Source organism: Montipora capricornis, chromosome 10 (genome assembly GCF_036669925.1).
Source record: "Montipora capricornis isolate CH-2021 chromosome 10, ASM3666992v2, whole genome shotgun sequence".
Lineage (NCBI taxonomy): Eukaryota > Metazoa > Cnidaria > Anthozoa > Scleractinia > Acroporidae > Montipora > Montipora capricornis.
In genome coordinates, this window is record NC_090892.1 from 14,998,718 (window position 1) to 15,019,791 (window position 21,074).

At 40.6% G+C, this 21,074-nt stretch overlaps 2 protein-coding genes across 2 annotated transcripts in view; both read left to right on the forward strand.

The window, feature by feature from the left end:
- LOC138019372 (uncharacterized) overlaps window positions 1–6,293 on the forward strand; it is a 129,311-nt gene extending 123,018 nt beyond the window's left edge. The window contains 2 exon segments of the mRNA XM_068866138.1: window positions 820–1,016; window positions 6,147–6,293. Coding sequence (XP_068722239.1) covers window positions 820–1,016 — 197 coding nt within the window. The 3' untranslated portion in view covers window positions 6,147–6,293.
- Window positions 6,294–10,469: 4,176 nt separating this feature from the next.
- LOC138019386 (uncharacterized) overlaps window positions 10,470–21,074 on the forward strand; it is a 67,473-nt gene continuing 56,868 nt past the window's right edge. Inside the window, exons 1-8 of the mRNA XM_068866157.1 lie at window positions 10,470–10,633; window positions 12,822–12,980; window positions 14,205–14,375; window positions 15,104–15,289; window positions 15,729–15,899; window positions 18,907–19,095; window positions 19,740–19,969; window positions 20,101–20,333. Coding sequence (XP_068722258.1) covers window positions 10,561–10,633; window positions 12,822–12,980; window positions 14,205–14,375; window positions 15,104–15,289; window positions 15,729–15,899; window positions 18,907–19,095; window positions 19,740–19,969; window positions 20,101–20,333 — 1,412 coding nt within the window. The 5' untranslated portion in view covers window positions 10,470–10,560. The remainder of the gene's footprint in view (window positions 10,634–12,821; window positions 12,981–14,204; window positions 14,376–15,103; window positions 15,290–15,728; window positions 15,900–18,906; window positions 19,096–19,739; window positions 19,970–20,100; window positions 20,334–21,074) is intronic.

The window sequence follows — 21,074 nt, forward strand, 5'->3', positions numbered from 1 at the left end:
ATAGCTCAGTTGGTTAGAGCGTCGCAGCGGCATCGCGAGGTCACGGGTTCAAACCCCGCTGAAGTCCTGAAATTTTCAGGCTTCTCTACGCTTCTCTACGTTCATACCTGCGAAGATCATAGCTTAACTTGATTTCATATCCGCAGTTCAATATATGACTCATTTCATATATCGCTTCGTTTCAATAGCAGAAAGTGTCGCCTACATAATGTCATCTGCAAATGGTTAGACTTTCAAGTCCCCGTCTCACAACCCTCCTGTTAAGCAACACTGCCGTGGGACGTTAAAGAACCCACACACTGTTCGTTGAGAGTAGTGGGGAGATCTCCGGTTGGTTGTGTCTGTCTTCCTGTTCGTGTGTTGGGTGGGTTGGACTGATAGTGGCTGCCACTGGCGCCTTTACAAGCGTACAAGCTGACGTTCCATCTCACCCCAGGACACTCTGTGATATGTATAGAAAAATCCATTGTCATCCCATACATTGTACCCAAAAGGTCTCTAATTACCTCGCATCTGATCTGATCATTCCGCCAATAACTGAAATTGCCTGTCCCCTCCAAGCCCCAGTTGTTGGAATGATGAACATTGCTCCCCTTTGGAAAATTAAATTACTTTACTGGTAGTCTTTATCAGTGCGTGATATAGTTTATTGATTGAACTAACGAAACCCGGTTTTGAAACTTGTTCGTTACTTTTATACGTTACTGAAGCAGTAACTCTCAAAATTAGTAAACCCGCTAATACTCCTATGCTTGAGACGTTTTTCTAATCCTTTTCCATTATCCAACTTTCAAGTTATTTTTTCATTATTTTCTACAGGGTTTTTTCCGTCTTCGGACCGTCTGATCATCAATGAAGTCTATGACATCGACATGAGGCTGTCCGGAATAGAATACATTATTGCTAATGCCGTCCTTTCTGATGCTGGTACTTACGAGTGCCACGCCTCCAATGTATACGGCGCAGTCACTAAGCAAGTCAGGATTAATGTCATGGCTGTGGTACCCACTGGATAGGTAAGCCATCGACAGGTATTGTTATAAAAACAGCAGCTTTCACAGTTTTCAACTGAGTCTCCGAAAGCCAAAGCCAAATTAAAAACTTCTGCTAATCAGAGAAGACTCGCAATGAAACGAACCAATTATAACGCGCGGGGTGAATTGCGGGGGTTCAACCGTAAGGCGGATTTCCATACTCAAATGCAGATTTTCCAAGCGAGAGGCCATTGATGTCGCTGAAACAACTAAGGCAACCGATTACGGAACATAGAAATGACACAAAATTTGTTGTGCATCTCAGTAATTACTTGCATTTCTGGACAAACTAAAGGCGCTGTTACACTGTGCAATTTTTCGTGCAAGTTGCACAATGTAACATACCTTGCAACGACCAAAAACGTTGCGAGACCAGTTGCAGAAACCGTTGCTGAAAGTAGAATTGAGTTCTACTTTCCGCAACGATTGCAACGAATTTTTTAAGCATTGCAGAGTGTAACTTGAACATTTGTTCTGCAACTTGTGTTGCAACGGTTTGCGGCACCAGCCAATGAAACTGTTTCTTTAACCTCACGTGATCGTCGAAACGAGACAAGTTGCATGAAACGTTGCTCACTGTAAAACCCGTAAAACAACTTGGAGAAATGGGCTTTGCTAGACAAGTTGCAAGAAAAATTGCACAGTGTAACACCGCCTTAATATATCATGTCATCCTACGAGATGGAGACATCTACGGTTTGGGTCTTCTTGTGGCAATGACCCACCCTTCTGTATGGAAATTTATTGTACAATCTGTGTTAGCCAAGACTGCTGGATTACGATCACAGCAAACCTTGGAGCGCAATCGCAGAATCATGGGCTCGAGTCCGTCCCATTAAAGAATGGATGTTTTCGGGCGTCTTTACAATTGCTTAAAGGGAAAGTACGGCCTAGAAAAAGTTTCTCTGAATCCAAAGTTCTTTACCTGTGTTGTCATACTTCACCACTCATTTGGGCTCAATGTGTTTAAATAGCCAACAATAACGCTTCAAAAATAGACCTTTTAAAATTGAAATCCGCCATCTTTGTTTTTGTGTATGCAAACGAGGCTATGACGTAGCAATAGTCAAGGATTTCTCCAGATAAATAGGTGTAAACAACGAAAACACAGAAGAGGAGAGCGACGCTCACCCAATTGTAGACTTGAATCTTAATCCAGAGGATATATTGTATTTACTTATTGACATTGGCTCCACCATCAGACCACCTTTTGCTCGTGGTCGTCATTCTGGGTTTGATAACCGAGTTATATGCAGGAGTTTTACAAAGCGAAAGCGAGTTTGCAGTGCTATCCCGCGCTCATTCCTGTGAAATAAACGCCTAGAAATCAAGGTTAATCTGTCTACCGTGGGTTTCTACCCCTGTTACAACTTCAAAACAAAAGATCGATTGACATATTTCCATCGAATGGTGAGAGTAACTCGTTTCGGTAGTTTCTATACAGGCAACAAAATTTGACTGTATTTCAAGTTAAGTTTATTTTACCTTCTGGGAAAGCGCATAACAGTCTCTTCCTTGCTTCAGTTTTCTTGTTCCAGTATGATGATATTTTGGACTGGTTGCCGCACTGAGATTTCATTATGAAGAAAAGCAAATGTCAACGAGACCAATATTCCAAAACCTGAACATCCCGCTTGAAGTCCTCTTTGGTAAAATGATCCGAACAGACTTAGCAGTTCTCAGGTTTTGGGAATCCATCCACGTTTTATTTTCGCTAGCCAACTTTTCTTCAAATTTTCATTTTCCAGTACCTTTTGAAAGCTCCGGTTTTTAAACATTTTTTTCAAGTGTTCTCAAGTCTCGTTTCATCCCCCTCGAAAGCGTACTCACAAACCAAGACCTTCTATTCAACAGCGGTAATTGTTGCTGGAAAAACCCCTTGCTATGTATGTTATTAAGCAACATCTGGCCCGGGTTGCTCGAAGCATGGTTAGCGCTAACGAGTGTTAAATACCATGGGAACCTATAAGTTTTGATACCTCTTAACCAGCAGTTAGCGCTAACCAGGCTGAAGGTTTCGTCGGCTTATTCTAAACGCTTTCCCCGTGTGAATGCGAACTAATACGTTTGCTGAAGCATCAAAGACGGTTGTCGCAGAAGTAAGAAAGTGAAAAAGAAAAGAAGGTTCGCTAGTTAGTCGAATATTTCTATGTCGCATATTGACGGTTTTTGTCTTGTTTACATTTGCAAATGCTCCGGCTGATTTTTGCCGCCTAGTTTGATAAACTAGAGGATCTACACGTGATTTAGTCGGTGATTAGTGACTCGAATTTCTGTCGCACGTATGGCCTACTACCTACTGAACCACAAGGCCGTTTACCATAGTTCATCTTCCATTTGAAGTTCTGGGAGCAGAAAGGTCACACAACATTGAGAAAGTGATCGGGTAAAGAAGAACTGGGTAAGGTCGAACACGTTTAATTTGTTGACTATTGCACGTCATAACACATCCAATCCAAGATGGCGCTCTCCAAGTCACGAAAGAGGCAACTTCAAAGTGCTCTTGTCACATTTTAACAGGGAATTGGACAAAACGGCAATTATTTTGGAATTCCTGGGGAAAAGCTTTACTAATTTAGAGAAACTTTTTCTAGACCGTACTTTCCCTTCGATTGGAAAGACAAGTTTACGGAAGCCGATAAGGGACAATCGCAAAAATATTTGTCAAATCCAAAAAAACATTGGAAATCACAGTTTTTTTGGCAAATCAGTGTTGAAAATTTTTCATTTTTAACCACATTGTTTTGATGTTTTTATTAGCAGGACAATTTATCAACTTTTATGCTCCTAAACATGACTATTATGCCGGCATTATGCTCGATGCTTGCACCATAGTATTGTGCTCGAAATTATGCCGGCGTAATTTATCTAACCCTATTGGAGTTTTGGTGAGGAAGGAGTTTACAATAGAAAGCACGATGGTTCAGTCTGCCATAAATGTGAAAGAGACTTTGGAAACAACAAGATATTCTGCCGTGGGTGTGAAACACTAAAGAGACGTGACCACATGTCAAGTGGCGTTTGAATGCGAATGCACTGGGCCCAACTTTGCGTGACCATGTCTCGAGGAATAGTAAGTGATGAAGGGACTGAGGTCGCACGTTTGATTATCTCCCGAAAAGAGTGCTCTGAATGAACCAGGCGATTTCTTCTTCGCAACCCATATATACTAACGTAGACTTCTCTTCAAAGTTCTCACGTTCATAGAAATCCCATGCATGGTCTTCGAGCAGAAAGTGGGCAATGGTCTCATGAGTGGGCAGACGAAATTCTCTTTCTAAGCAATTCTGATTTTAATGATATTAATTGGATCTCTCCTCTGTAGAATCTCACAAAACACTTTCCTGCTCACGTGCCTTTAGTATTCCACACCCATGGCAGAATACCTCATTGTTTCCAAATTGTCTTCCACATTTATGGTAGACTGAACCATCGTGCTTTCTCACGAAACTCCACCATTTTGGAGCGGGAGAGGCGTGTGACGCTGGCTGACTGCTAGCGCAATTATCTCGTGACTTCAAAATATTTTTTTAATTTTACAGCGCTTCTTGGATTGAAAAGTATTTTCAAATTTAGAGGAACGTTATTTGTGGATCCAATAAACTCATTAATAATTCATAAGCCAAAAACAAAAGAAATCATCACCGTGAAGGAAGTTTGGATACGTGGTCTTAATTAGCATAAAATTTCGCCAACTTTGATCCCAAATATCTCTTAAAATACTGATTCCTTTGAGAAGCAATATCAAACACTCGAAAGAGTGTTTCGTCGGATATCCAAACACCTCGAAATCGGTTAAAAAACTCGGTCTTCGGCCTGGTTTTTCAACTCGCTTCTCGGTGTTTGGATATCCGATGAAACACTCCTTCTCGTGTTTGATATATTACTTCAACACTGATTTGCCAAACAAATTGTGATTTCCGAATTTTTTTTTTTTGGATTTGACAAATATTTTGCGATTGTCCCTTATCGGCTTCCGTACGAGTTTCATATATATTTCCCATCATCTGGAGAGGGACTCAGTTTTTCCAACGCTTTTTTTCTTTTGGGCTCATGAATGCTTTTCTGGTACTAAGTCGGTAAAGCATTTGTATTTGCCGGTGTATTGAACTGCCTCGGACGGTCCTCAGCAAAGGGGACTTATAATGCAAGCTTTAAGGATTAATCAACTAAATCTATACTTTAACGCACAAAACGATTTAAGAAGTAGTAGACGTTGAACCGTAGCAAGGCGGTGATTAGTATCCATTTACTAAAGCGTGCAGTCATAAAACATAAAACGTAACCCATGATCGTAGTGTGTACCTGACTAGTTAATAGTGTGAAAAATAAACCATGAAATGAAGTACATAAATAACAGAACACTGAAAAGAGGATAAGTAGACGAAGTGAATTAATAGTAAACAGTGATTTTAAAGCCTCACGATGGCTTTGTTGAATCGTTGTGTTGGTAGTTTTAGGCTTAACTCATAGCACAATGCAAGTAAGGTAGAAACAGGAGGATTACAACCTCGCGGACCAGAAGCTCATGACCTTGAAGCGTTTAACTCTGGTTCAGAGCTGGGGATTTTTGAGTTTAAAAATTTCCTTATTTGGTTGTAACATAGTCTGCGCATTTTCCCGCGCGTGCAGCTTCGATCTTATTTTGTCCATATTTGGGCATAAACTCGGTGTCCTAAAATCGGATTCCCTAGCTTTCTTCCAAGGAAAAGAGTTTCAAGTTACACGCTTCAAGGTCATGAGCTTCTGCGCGTAGCCTTGCCAACTTTTTCACGATTCCAGTGCCTCAATCAACTATCATTGCATTTAAAATCGATGTTACTTAAGAAAGGTTCAATGTGAAAACATTACTTCTAAAGTTGCTCCTTGAGTGCGTCTCTACTTTAACTTTACTGATGCGTTCTAACAAAGACAAAACCAGTGTCTATGAATATGCCTGGTTAATAGCGTGTGCGCATGTGTGATCGGTCAGTAGTGCATGTACTAAACATGACTTAAAGAGTCGACATATGTTACATTAACTAAGAACAACTTTCCGGATTTACTTTTAAAAACTTAAATTGCACGTAGACGTAAAGCAGGATTGATAAACTGTAACTGTTCTTTTCACAGATACGCTGAGGCTTGCATTTCCAGTGGTTTGAACGCAGAAGGATAAACTGAATATGACAATCATAATAAAAACGTTGAACTGAATCAATTCTGGTTGTTAACTTCGTCTTCTTCTGAAAATTACAAAATAAATGTTATTTAAAACTACTAGAAAGCACCGTATTTAAATCTTTATAGATGATAAACTTTAACAATGTCTTGACTGGGTCAGTCGAATTCAAACAAAAAAACGCGCAGTAAAAGTAATCAATATTCCCTACGCTTACTTCGCCCAGAAAGGCAGCAGTACAACCGCTGCGTACGTAAGAGAAAAAGACTTAAGCGTGCGTCAAAAGAGGTTTTGTGGTCCAATGGTGAAGTGGGACTCTGATACAAATGCGGGTGCTCGGGTTTAAATCTCGCTCCGATCAGCACACGAGCGAGCGAGCCATCCATCGATCGATCGCAAGAGGGAAACAGCGTAGTCGACTGTGTGGGGCCAGGCCTCAGATTCCAATCTGGAGTTCTCGGGTCCAGATCTATGTCAATGTTACACAAACGAATTAGGCTTAAGTCCCACCCGAAATCACCACACTTTTTTTATGTTTCCTTGTTAAACTTTTAAAAAGAATTATTTGAGTAGTATGAAATGATTTACTATGAGAGAGTAGAAAGAGAACGACAGTCAACGCGCACGATTTATGGTCGTTTCTTCGACGAGTCGTTTTGCAAGCGTTTAAGGGCCGGGTTGCTTGAAGCTTGGTTAACGCTAACCATCGTTGAATACCAAGAAAACCGAGAGATTTTGATGTTACCGCAACTATAGTTCGATTAACTCGGCCGTGTAACTCGCTAACGTGTTTGGACAGTCTTCTAACCTCTAGTTCTAACCCTACTCTAACCCTAACTCTAATGAAATCAGTTCTTATGAGGAAAGAGAGCGAATTCCTTTGGTTCTGTGATAATAATTTGAAATCTAGGCTTTGAATGCGCCCATGTTGCGACGGTTTTTTTATGTTGTTTACCCCATGACCTCGCGTTCGTCCGTGAAACAACTAACACGGCCGTATTTTATTTTCTTTAATGGTTTGTATCATATGCGTTTTAGAACACGTTGCGTTTGTTTATGCTACCCAAAACCACCCTTATCCACTTCTTTGGAATTAGGATGTAAAATAATAAATTTGCGCCACGGGAGGGCCGTTTAAACATGTGATTTTCGAAGTTATCGAAATCGCTTGAGTTTCCAAATATTAGTTGTACTGTCGTCGTCGTACGTTAAGTTAAAATTGGGAAACGTGTTACATGCGAAAAGAATTGCAATAATGAGCGAAATGTGAGAAACCAGACTTCTCGGTGAATCGCTCGTTCATGTCGACGTCAATTTTGCGTATGGTCGCATTAACGAAACTTGGCCTGCAACGACTATTGCAATATCACCGAAGACATCAGGGAGCTGATGAGCTGTCCCGATTATGTCATCTTGTTCGCTTTGAAACAAGTGGACGGTTCAAGGTGTGTTAGAGTTGTATTGGTGAGAAGGGCGTTAAAGTAGACATGACGAAGACATCGATGAGGACATCTTTGTAAGATGCAATTTCGCCGCAATATTGGAATCATGAGGTCAAGTCTAAAATTTTCATGAACCGTTTATAAATTAAAGTGGAATAAGCGGGAGTGGAAATGTGAAAAAGAGAATAGCACGTTTTCAACCAACCTCTAGAGGCACGAATAACAATAGTGAAATGTTTGACTTCTGGTGGACGAAGATTTGATCCTGTTAGTCACTTCGTTGCTTTTCTAAGGACGGCAAAGAAATGTTCCAAAATGAAGGCTCGGGCAAACGGCTTCAACATTTGCTTCAACATCCGTTCGATTTTGTTGAACGTAGTTGACTGCTGGGGTGGGCAAACAGTTTCAACACATCATCAACATTTGATTCACAAAGCTTCACCGGAGATCCGCTAGTATTCAGTCCCACGCTGCAGCCGCGGTTGTTACCATGGATACGGACATGGGTAGGTCATCGAGAGACCGATTGTTGCGCACGCGCACGCATACCCAACAACTTCATTCAACATTCGCGAAAACAAACGAAACGTTGAATGGTTGTGGAAGCAAAGTTTAAACGCTTTTAACACATGGTTCAACACGGTTGAAAAGGGGGAGTGGGGGGGGGGGGAGGGGGGTTGGGACGGTTTTAACATAGCTGTTCAACAAAATCGGACGGATGTCGAAGCCGTTTGCCCGGGCCTTAACGTACATGAGGGAAGTACAAAGCTATTGTTCTTGCTGAAGCAGATTCGCCGTTTTCATTACATAAGCCCCCTAATCTCCGGCTGTTGTCATGCAGTGGACGGGCAAGAAACGTACTAACAGACATACTGCTCGCAAAACAAGATTGGCTCACCTTAATGTACAGAATTCAAGCAGGTTTTTTTTAATGCATTTCATGATGTTTTCAAGGATATTTAACGTAAGCTAAGAAGGCGGGACTTCACCATCTTTGTTTCTAGGTTTTCGTCGCTATGTAATCAAAGCCGATGGAAAATCACATTGTGACAGTAACGATACGTTATTACGTCAAGTCGAATAAATTTATACTCCTACGACACTGAAAAACCGTCACCTTTATGGAAATTATCTTTTCAGTTTTCATTGCTGAATTGGCCCGGTAGCTGTAGCTACTAAACGCTTGACTGAAACGTAAAGTGTTGGCCTTTTTTTCCTTCATTAAAAAGCGAAATGCAGCTAGAAATTCTTATACGACCTGAGTCCTTCCGAACGAACAAATTTTCTCCTTTTATTTGATCATCTGGAATAGTCAACTCAAACGGTTTGTTCAGCTTATGACACGCTTCTTAGCATCCACATGATGCGTAGGATTAAAACAGTTTTTTTTCCATTCAGCTCAATCCTTCAAGTAGCCCAAGGCGGGGAGCCGATGAATACTGGACATGAACATGAAAAAATGCTGGATATATCAGCAAAATATGCCCAGAGATCTTTCCATCTCGCTTATCACGTCAACATTTGCAATGTTCTTTTCATTACTAATACACCTGTATTATACTGACGCAAATAAATTTTTTTGTATCTACTTCAATATATGTTTATTCAAACTGACACCTCAGTTTCATCTAAGCAATCCCAACTTCTGACACAGTGATTCTTGACTTTGAAATTCTCTTCATTCAATGCAAGCCTAAAAATCGGAAGGCTGTTGAAGTCAGGTGACATTCATGCAGCCGAGAGTACTGTGGCACAGAGGACCATTCTAAAATTCTCGTATATGCTCAGGACGAGTGACCTGCCAGTTTACTAGCTTGATGTTTATATTTGAAACATTAGATGATAGACAGGGGCTTTTCTTGTAAGCTACAGTGAATTAATATTCAAAGCAAATATATAAACTTCATTACTGTTTCTTTTTTATTACACCTGTGGTAACGTACCCATCCTTGAAACAATTTAGTCAGAGCTTCCTCAAATGCGAATTCAATGAAAACCACAATGAAAGCCGTTTTTAGTGAAATCAAAGTATGAATGCGTATTAAAAATCGAACAGACATTTTGCTGTTAGCATTTGCCTTGCCTATTGGCTGAAGCGCCTGTACAATGTCAAAGAATCTCCTTTGTTAGTTTAGGATATGGCGTCGGTGAACATAAGGCGAATTAGTTATTTTGCGTGTACGGACCAAAGCCTGAGATAGGTTTTCGAATCAGTTTGGATTATATTGCTTAGCCGAATATCAAATAATACAGGGGGTTCTCATGCGTGGCTCAGACGTTAGAATGAAGTTTAAGTAAAGGAGGTTGCTTGGAAGAATTTTGTGATTCTTTGTAAACCTGAAAACCTTCCCTGTGAGTTTAACATGCCATTTAAAGATTGAGAGTAAACTGCAAAACTTTGGCGCCACTTTTCATTTTCGGCCAATTTTACACTAATTTCCAACGGGACTTCAAAATCTGTATCAAACAAAAACTGTGCTTTGAGACAATATTCCATTTTACACGGAAAAAGCAATCATTTTTGAGGTTATTCTCAGTCAGGTATCTGTTCTGAGTTTTCCATAATTGGAACGTCACATTTTATCTTCGAAGGCGTTAGACTTATGACTGTAAATGCTACTTTCTGAAGGAACTGTTATGCAGGGTTAAGTCTGTTTTCATAAGACTCGACATATTAACCGTGAAATGACATCAATGTCACCGAATTAGCACTTTCATTCACAGTCCTTGGAGATTTATCAATTCACCTGTGTAATCGAAAGAACTTAATGAGCCTAGCAGAAATTAAACATTTTGAAGGTTAAAATATGTTTGAAACTTGAGTGGACGTCAAAAGAGCAAGGGAGTGGTCAGGCATCGTTAGGTCCATAACGGCTATGCGTTTGAGTCAGTGAACCCAGAATAGCGTTTTCCGTCTGCCGACATGGAAAGAAAAGCATCGTGGATTTTTTTTCTGTCGCTGGTTGCAAACATATTGAATCCTTTTGAAGGAGCGGGTAGGTAAACTACCGTAAGACCTGAGCTGAATCCTTTTTGGTTTTTTTCTGTCCTTGCGGACAGCCTGACTTTTGGGCCTATTTTTTAAAGGCAGTCTAACTTAAACCGCACTTTTTTAACAATCATTTCATCTTCAGAACTTCCTAGGAGTGTGAGCTGTTTCAACTAGATAAATGTCTCTGCCTTGCTCGATCTTCCCTTTTTGACATTACTTTCCAAAATGAACAACGTTTGGGTTTACTGAAAAAAAAAAAGAGTTTAAATAATGGCCTATTGGTTTTGTGCGCGTGTTCGCTTGACTAAATAACGGGGGCCGGTTGCTCGAAGCCTGGTTGGCGCTAACCTTTGGTTAAGAGGTATCAAAACCTATAGGTTTCCACGGTATTTAACGCTGGTTAGCGCTAACCATGCCTCGAACAACCCGAGCATGATTATCGCAAAAACAAAAAAACAAAAAACAAAAGCTACTGTGAGCATGGCCATGGAATTCGAAACCGTAAAGCGGGACAACATTCTATTGCGAAGTTTTAACTAGCTTCTCACTCGGTGTACACGTACATTCTTTGTTGCGGCCAAATAGAAGTACAAGCAACACTAAATTTACCTTATAATCACAGGAGTCGCTTCAAAACTATTTGCCATCTGAAACAATCGTAAAACTGGCATTATTATATAGATATATATAGAGGATATTACGCGGTGGCGAGAAGATATAAATTTTATGTTCTCGTGGCAAGAACAATATCTAGCATTTCTTCTTCGCTTGCCGGGAACTCCTTGAATAATTTTAAGTAGTGTGAAATTTTAATTCTTCGTGTTAGCATTTTCTTGTTTCTCTTCAGAGAACGTCATGAATCTTTCACTGACCGGTTGCGCAAACAACCATGCGAAGGCAGGAAATGACGTCATCAAATCCTCACTTGTGAGGATATGGAAAATACGCCACTCGGGTCCCGGATGTAGTTTCGTGTGAATTTTATGAGTGGTGTATTTTCCAGTAAAACACTCCTGTCTATATAATAATGTTTTACGCGATCGTAAAAAAAAAGTGGAAAGTACAAGTTTGAATTATTGCCCACCAACTAGAGCGAATCTTTGTCAATACCTCTAATAAATATAGATTACTTCATGGTTGGTGAGTGCGTACGATTTTTATTCGCGAGTTGTGAAGGATCGCGTAAACGAACGAGTGAGCGAAGCGAACGAGTGAGTTTAACGATCCTTCACAACGAGTGAGTAATAAAAATCATACAAACGAGCCAATCATGAAGTAATTTGTTTATTATATAAGTACAGAGATCATAAAGTTAACGAGGTAAGTGTTAATGGTGAGGCTATCAAACCACCGATCGTGAACAAAAGCCCTAAACAAATAGCAAAATATTTTTGAAAAAAAGAAATCTTTACCTTCCATACCTCGCTTGAGCACTTTTAAACTTTTTAAGATCTTCTGAAGTATTTTTGTGGAGAAAACTAAGCAATAAAAGATCAAAAACTTTGAAAACCATACACCAGTCGGCCGCCATGTTTACCATCTATGCACAGGCCACCCACGCCAAAGTTCAACATCATATTAGCCAATCAAAAGGCTGATACGACAATTTTTCACTAGTGAAAATAACGATATAGGCAATCAGAGCGTCGGTACGTCGTTTTTCACTAGTGAAAAAAATCGTATGACCAATCAGCTGGCTTCTCTAGCGCAAAGAGACTGTTTTTATCTCGATCCTTTTTGGAGTATAAATCTCGGTACGTATATAATAAACCTCGTTTTCTCGGCGTCTTGTGTATTTTCAGTTCAACGTGTGGGGCTCGGACCATAAATTGACTGAACAAAAAAAAAATCGAGAAAGGCCGAAGTTAATGAGATATTTATTGTTCTTGTTGGTAATGAAATCGAGCAGGAAAGCATACTTTGATCTAAAGCCAGAAATGCCGCAGCTCACGGACGCATAGTTTGCGCGCTATCCTAAGTGGTAAGCTAGAGTTCAAGGGAAATGTTAACAGCTTCAATTTGTTTTCCAGACCTTTTAGAAACGGTGCGTAATAATTAATTAACATGAAATTGCTAAACGTTTATGAAATTAATTCCTAATAAATAAGATAAAACTGAAATCTTATCATATTTCACCGAAAATTTGAATTTAAGCTGTTCATAATGTCTTTTCCTCCTTTTTGGCGCGAAAGTAAACGGAGGCTGGTCGAGCTGGTCCGGGTGGAGTGGCTGCGCAGCCGGTATTTGCGCTGGAAATCAACGAATTCGAACAAGAACGTGCAGCAAGCCGTTGCCAAGTGAAGATGGAGTTTATTGTGAAGGGGATAACGCACAGCAAATGGACTGTTTGAGTGAGTACATCCTAAGTTGTCATGATTTTGCTGGAAAAGAGCATTGTATGTCTGCTATAAAAAAAGAAAAATGTTAGAGAAATTGCGTAGGCAGTTGAAAGTTTCTTTCAAGTTTCTTTCAAGTTGGTTTGAGAAATTATTTGCGACGCAAGTTAAGGTTCACAGGGAAACCAGGTTGACAATCAGGCATACTTTGATGCTACACTAGTTCGGAGAATTATGAAGATAGCTTGCAAAGTTACACTTCAAAGACACATTGTCTCAACACGAACAGGCTCTTTGGCTATACTTGCCCAACTTACATCGACTCGCCTCTGTATTGGTATCTTGTTGATCTGTTTATTTATTTATTTGTCATTCACTATTGATTTCACTATATGACAAAAAAATCTGATATACCCTGTAAAACGCAATTAAAAATTCGTGAAACGTTGAAGAGCGAGGAAACGTGAAGAAACCGCAAAGTTTCTTTGGGATTAGGTTTCCTTGTGTGTCCTCAGATAAGGATCGACCAAGAAAACTACTAATAAATATATTAAAAGTTAATGGCTATTAAGGAATTTACTAACGCGATTCCTGGAGTTCTTTTAAGACGTGGGAAAATGAGATCCAGTAATCTCGTGAATTGCCGGGGTTATAGAACTTCGGATCACGGTCAAGTTACGGTAATTGGTTACGTGCTATTTGTTTGATATGCATGTGAATGCCAATCTTGTAATTGCACTTATGTTTTATGTTGAGTGTGGACGCTAAAAATACAACCATGCCTAGTTATTCCTTTTGTCAGGATTTCACTTAAAGACGGTGCCTACTATTGTTATTGCGCATACGTTCTGCGCATCTCGAGATGCTCGGATTTCCTATGGGTCGTGCTTATAAATACAGAGATATTTTTGCGCGGTTCAAAACCATGCGGAGAAAGCAGAACTTAGCAAGTGCTCTTGGTATCCAAAAAGAAACTTGGGGGTAACCTCGCATTTTTTCAGCGATAATTAAACTTCAACTTGGAAAAGAACTCCATACATTGCTTTGTATTTTAAAGCTTTTTACAAATATTGTTGATTAATTATCTTCAAAAAATGCGTGGTTACCCCCAATTTTCTTTTTGGATTTCAATAACACTTGTTAAGAGCTGCATTTCCCGCATATTCAGTAAAACCGCGCAAAAATAACTTTGAATTAGTAGGCACCGTCCTTAAGCATTATTTTCTTTTATCTTTATAGTTGATGGAGGGTACACTGAATGGAGTCAGTGGTCAATATGCGAAAATCCCTGCGGGGGATCCGTAGTGAACAGGAGCAGAACTTGTACTAACCCCACCCCCACCTCTGACGGGGCGCCATGTTCTGGAAGCAATTTTGAGACTAAGCTGGAATGCGTATCACCATGCCCAAGTAAGTGATCCCGATAGGTAACTATCTAAAGTCGACCGGGAAGTCTCTTAAGAAAATCTAAAGAAAGTTTTTCTTGTCGTAGTCTGAATATTTTTTTCTGGGAGCTGAAGTTCCTCAGGGGTATGGAGACTGCGCACAAGAAAACTGAATAGCCTCGGAAATCTGATAGCCGGCTACAGGCAAAATCTTTTTAATTGAATTTCAATGAAGGAACTCTCCAAAAGTGTTATTAGAATTAATTGTAGGATACGTTTGTGGCACGAATTAATGAGTGAAAGCAAAATATTTTGCCACATTTTTAAATGGAGAGATTTCTCAGCGAAGTCTTGTGAAGATCGCGAATAAACACATGGTTCATGAGTTAACAAAAGGAGAAGCCTTGCCTGCGATCTGTTCTAATGTAAAGCTCGCGGGGAGCAAAATACAGCACAAGAGAATTCAGGGTAAACACTACACCGCTGGTTTGTTGTCCCAAGTTCTTGAGTGCTCTATCCGCTTCCTAAGAGCTTTACAACAGAGCACATCACATGCCAGGGGTCAATTTAATAGAACTTTTACACGTGTAATTTACAAGTGTAACCATTGTTTTAGAGTCTTAGAGCAATAGCTACACTTGTAAATCACACGTGTAAGAGTTTTATTAAAGGCCCACCTTCACCCAAAAGTCATCGCGATCATTTCGTTTGGAAACTACTCTTTAAGACAACCATTGTTGTGTTACCATTCAGCGAGTCCTTTGGACGGAGGGTGGGGACCCTGGACTCCTTGGACGCAATGTTCTCGAACGTGTGGAGCCGGGGGAGAACTACTTCGAAGGACTCGACATTGCACTATGCCTCCAGTTATGAATGGCGGGAAGCCCTGTCTTGGTAATGGTACTGAGACTGCGATGGCATGCTTTGCACCATGTCCAGGTTTGTACAATGTGTTTTCTTTGTTGAAATAAAGACAAATGAAGAAAAACATTAGCTAAGGACATATAAAACGAGACCAAGGTAATCGGCATCTGCAAAGGAACCGAACGGTTTTAAAATAAGAGTCAAAATCAACGTTCGCCCATGACATTTTATAGTGTATCGCCAGGAGCTCCCGGCGACTAAGGGAAGGTTTCTCAGCAAACAACTATAAAGTAAGAACTAGTAGGGAGCAAGGTAGTCGTTTAGAGACCTCCCAAAGTCCGTTGACGTTACTTTTCAGACTGAATGCTTTCATTCAAGAATTAGCATAAAGTTGCACGTTGAGACAGGAAGGAAAAAGATGGGGAACAATTCCAGTGAGAATGTTACATGATTAGAAATCTCAGATTAGTGCATAACATACTCCAACTTATTATGTTTGTCTGTCTACCCACAGTGAATGGTGGGTTCGGACTGTGGGCGCAATGGTCAACGTGCAGTCAATCGTGTGGGACTGGTACCCAGTCAAGGACGCGAGTCTGTTCTAATCCCACACCTGTTAATGGCGGACTGAACTGCTCAGGAGAGTATAGTCAGGCAAAGAGCTGTAAAGTTGCCTCTTGCCCAGGTGAGTATACTCTGTCTATCTTGTTTAGCTCCTTCAACAAATGTGCTTTTAAAGGCCCATTTTCACCCTAGACGTAAGGCGATCGCTTGTTGTTGTTTTGAATCTCGAATAGCATATTCCGAATAGCCAACTATTTTTGTCGCGCCTCTTCGTGCTGTTGAAAACAAGGGGCGCTTTCAGAAATTTCGGTGTAAATTTACGGGAATTTCTTAATGGGAAAAAGCTCTTCCATTTTGTCACAAATTTCGCCTGTGGTGAGGTGCAAGACTCTGCAAAAGTTCGTCGTGGAACTTTAAGGTTTTCCGGTCATTCCCGTTTTGCTGTTATGGTCTTTGATCTCTTTAAACTAGCTTGTCCCATTTCCGCATACACTCCTGCCTGTGGCTAGAATTAAAGTCGGTAGCGATTTTGTCGAAAATCTCAGTTTTCCTTTGTTTGACGCAAAACATATGTTTATGATCAGCCGAAGAGGTAATTAAGTTCCTTACATCATGATCGTGCCAAGTCTGCAGCTTGTTAGATGTCATATTTTTCGGCTCGTGGGGCAAGGGTGATCGACTGGAATCTAAAGATTCTAAAGAAAACAAAGCAAATTAATAGGTAAGATGAAGTACACACGCTCTAATGAGTATTAAGAGAAAACAAGCAAATTCTCAGCAAGCAAACGGAAAAGGAAAGAAGCCATTTCAGAGTCGACTGTCAAAAACCAGGGAATACAAGTCATGCTACAATTAGAAATCACAGACGTTACCATAGCTCGTGATGTGACAGACGGATTTTTCGCGCGTTGCTAAGGAAGTGAAATGTTACTTCCGATAAATGATGTCATCATATCATGAGCTGACAAGAAAACCCACCCACAAGCAAAAGTTATCGCACGAACTGTTGTTTCCATCGAAGGTGTTTCTTCGCCCTTCCTCGCGCTCGTTCTCAGATCAACTGCGCATGCGTAAACGAACTAACTTCCGGTTTGAGAAAAAGCTGAGTGCCGTTTATGTCTTCAAAAAGAACATTTTTCAAAATAAAAATAAAACCAAGCTTGGCTGGATGCCAAAACGAATACAAATTATCAAACCATCGATTAAATACCCCTTATTGCATAGCACGGAGACAAATTTAGAGTTTTCTTTCATTGGTCACGAGACCATGATCGTGGCGTGATGACGTCATATTTAGGGTCACTGGCTTACAAAAGTTGGAAACTGAACAAACTAATGCCAAATTCTCTCAAATTACTTAACCATTATATCCTTAGCAACGCACCCCAAAAAATACGTCAGTGGGCCCTTAAGGTCAAAAAATGAGTTTTATTGATGTACTTTATTCCACTTTATCTCTGAAAACGACATCATTTACATTTTGATGTATTTCATTGAAACACGCCAGCTTGGCTCAGAACCAGAATCGGCAAGAAAGGACAAACTTCAAACAAGATCTCCAACGAATTACCTGTACGTGCTCTAAACGAACTTCTGAAAATTTAAGCAGGTGATATTTCTCTTTACTTTTACGAGAAATCATTGCGATTTCGTGTTTATAGCATAAGGGCACATTTTTCTTGTCACTGTCGAGGCACATCGAAAACAGTTAGGCAAACGGACTAAAAATACCTCTTGTTCTCTCTCATTTTAAAGCCAAACAAACCGGCAAACAAATCAATTATTTCTGTCCAAAAAGAGTACAGGTGATTGTTATTTAATTCCAGTTTAGAATAAAAATTCAAGTTTCATTTCTGAACAAAGAAAAAACACGGCGAAACCACTTTTTAAAAATATGCATCCACTTGAAATAACTCATCCGCAGAAATAACACATCCGCAGAAATAACAAACGGTTTAGTATCCAAGAAAAGAATTTGTGGAGTAACTACCTCCGTTTTGTGGTTCTTTCTCTCTTCTTTTGTTTCTGTTCTTCTGTCATAGGCCGTCCAGACATCTTGCAACCTAATTAGATTCAAAATGATAAATCTTAAGATAAGACTTGTCCCAAAAATTGCAATTCAGAGCAAAAAGCAGCACTAAGCAAATTAAAAATAAACCCTTAGCTTTAATACTCTTTTTCTTTGGCCATCTCAGTTTGATCAGAAATAACACACAAACAGCGGTGACAAACATCAGATTTAGCTAGTAATCCTTTATATTTAAACTCCAATTTTGTATTAACCGTCACTTCTGAAGATATAGGCAGAAGCACAGGAAACGTCAAGATAATTTCAAGAAGGATGCGTTTATATCTGATGTTTGTCACCGGTGTTTGTGTGTTATTTCTGATCAAACTAATCTTTAAGTTTATATCCCTCCGATGCTTGACTTGAATAACTGCGTAGCCGCCAGTGTGGACTTACAGCTATCATATGTCAAACCTGCATTGAAACCAGCGAAAAAACAGTTTTCTACCTGAGCACGAAAAGCGTCGACTGTCAAGAGCTTTTGTTGACGTAGCATTCCCGTGTAGCCGCGTCGAGCTACAGAAAGAGCGTGAAAAATCTAGCGTCCTTTATGCTCAGGTGTGAGTGTCTGACCTGGCTTGAGCCTGCAATCCAATCAACAACCGGTCTCTGGTCAGCGGTCAACTTAAAAAAAGCTGACCTCGATAAGATCCAACTTGAGCCCGCGATATGGTCACGTGATACTGGTCAGCAGATACCTTGTTTTGGCAGGTGTCAATTGACCAGAACATTGATGTCCAATATCCAAGATGTATGCTGTAAACTAGCTAAAGTGTCAGCTGGAGTATTGCCTCCTCGATGATATGAAATCGACATTAGGGCGTTTTTACCTTGCCTTTTTCTCCGAAACAAAGTCGGTGACCCCCCAATTCATTTTTGGAATAAGCAATTTATGACCTAACTTCAAGCGAATTGTTTATGCCTCACTTGCATTAACTGGAAATTTGTATCAGTTGAACATTAATACGTTGATAAGTAATATGAATCATAGCTGCATGAGTTGTAAAATCTTCTCTAGCTTCCTAACAATTTATTTCGATGACGTCCATTTTACTTGCAGGTGCTATCAACGGAGGTTGGTCAGCGTACTCAGCGTGGAGTGCATGCTCAGAGCCTACTTTCTGTCTGCAAGGGACGAAAAGAAGGGCACGTACGTGCACCAATCCACCACCAAGCAACGGCGGAGACGATTGTAGCGGGTTGTTAGTGGAAGAAAGCGCATGTCCCACACAGGCAGATGGATGCACGAGTAAGTAAAGACTTAAGAGTTTCAAAAAGGTCTTCCGTGCAAGAGAAGATTACCGTACCAGTTGTCTCTATGGAGAGCGCACGAGACTTTCATGCGAGAGGTCATGGGCGGACTAACAACTTTCAGGGTCTGAAAACAAGCAAGGAAGTTTAGACTCTCTAATCTTGTCTGCAAATAGTATGGCTTTCAAGTCTTCTTGGGTGAGGAACTGAAACTGTGTTGGTCCCTTCCCTTTATAGTACTCCGTGGGTCATAAAGTTTCCGGTCTTGTGCTCCGCCTCTTAGAGGTTAAGCAAACGGCAAACGGCATGGTGCTAATAGACCTTTTTACCGATACGGCGACCATTTTGATTTCTATTGTTTCGAATAGCCATTATGGGATGTCCAGGGGGCAAATACATATTAATTTGCCCCCACCCCCGGGCATCCCATCATGTCTTTCGAAACAATAGAAATCAAAATGGCCGCCGTATCGGTAAAAAGGTCTATTGTCATAAAAGCATGAAATTCCCCTGTTCTAAATGTTCTCCTATGGTAATGGTAAAAGAGGCTCATATAAACCCTTAAATCGTTAGGCAGAAGGCGATGGCCCTCCAAGTAAAGTTTTGTTAAAGCATGTGAATTATTTCTCTCGCTTTTGCTAGCTTATCAGCCGGACAAACCAGACAAAGCGCCAGCAGATGCAAACTCATGGATTGCTCTGGAGTGTGAAGCAACAGAGAAACTCTCGGCTACTGGAAGCATGAAAGGCAACATCCCTTACGCCGTTTATTCAAACTTTGATGCCATGCGAACTGAACTGGAAAGTGGATATTTTGCGATTAAAATGGAGCCTGACGATAGGGACGATTATGGAAGGAAGCAGCTTACAAAGGTTATTAAGAATCATTAGCTGTGCTGACTTAACCACACAGTGTTTCTCAACTGACAATGCGCTTGTTTTGAAAATTCGGCATTCGAAATTTTCCTTTTTGCTCTCAGTTTTCTTATTGCTTAATGCTTTAGGTATGCTTTGAGCTCGTCGACCCACTGAACATCGGCAAAGTTGTATCCAACGGAGCTTCATATTACTCCAAGATCGATCCTCTTCCGGAGTGGACTAGACCACCGTTGACTGACAATGTACCAGCTATGAGCATTTGGATTGATGAGTCACAGGCCTTAAGAAAATTCGAGTTCCAATGTGCAAAATCGGAAGAGTATGTCCCTCATCCCGGCTATGTTTTGCGTTCTGTGAGGTAAGCAGAATAGGCAATCTGCTTTGTCATTTATCAATAACTTGGTTAACCAAGGGAGGCCAGAAGTGTCAATCCCTCTCATTTGGCTTTGACCCAACAGATTACGGTGTTATCTAAATTTGGAATACGGGTCCCGCCAAGTAATGCCCAATCAGGTTGAGTCTGGCGACCACAATGCTTCAGATTGGTCCATAAAACCAGGTATCCATACGAGGGATTGCCCATGCTTAATGCAAAATAGTAGTAGCCGTTGTAAAAATAGATAACACCGTAAACTGATGAATCTCATTCCATCAAAGATCAACACTTTTGGGTTATGGACTTCTGGAGAGACTTAATTGTCAAAAGAAACACAAAAAACCTCCTGGCCTTGGAAATCATCCCACCGTGCTTCATGAGGGAACGAGTTACGAAGAGCGCAGTGATATAACTCCATCTACGTTCGTGGAGTACTGCTCCATAGCGGGATGTAATTTTCTGGTTTTGTTAAGGGGGAAAACCAGAGTTTCAGGGGAAACCGTCTTACGTCAGGGTCAAGACACAAGCTAACCCTACCCCCACCACCTACCCATGAAAGGCGGGCAAGGATTACGACCAAGTAGACTCCCCAAAACGTGCCGCTCGGGGTATTTCCACACATTACTCGTCCACGTATGAAACTTAAATCTTTGGCGGCCAGACAGGAGGCTGTGCTTTCCATTGGGGAAGTTGTATACCACGAAAGTGACAGACTTGAAATCT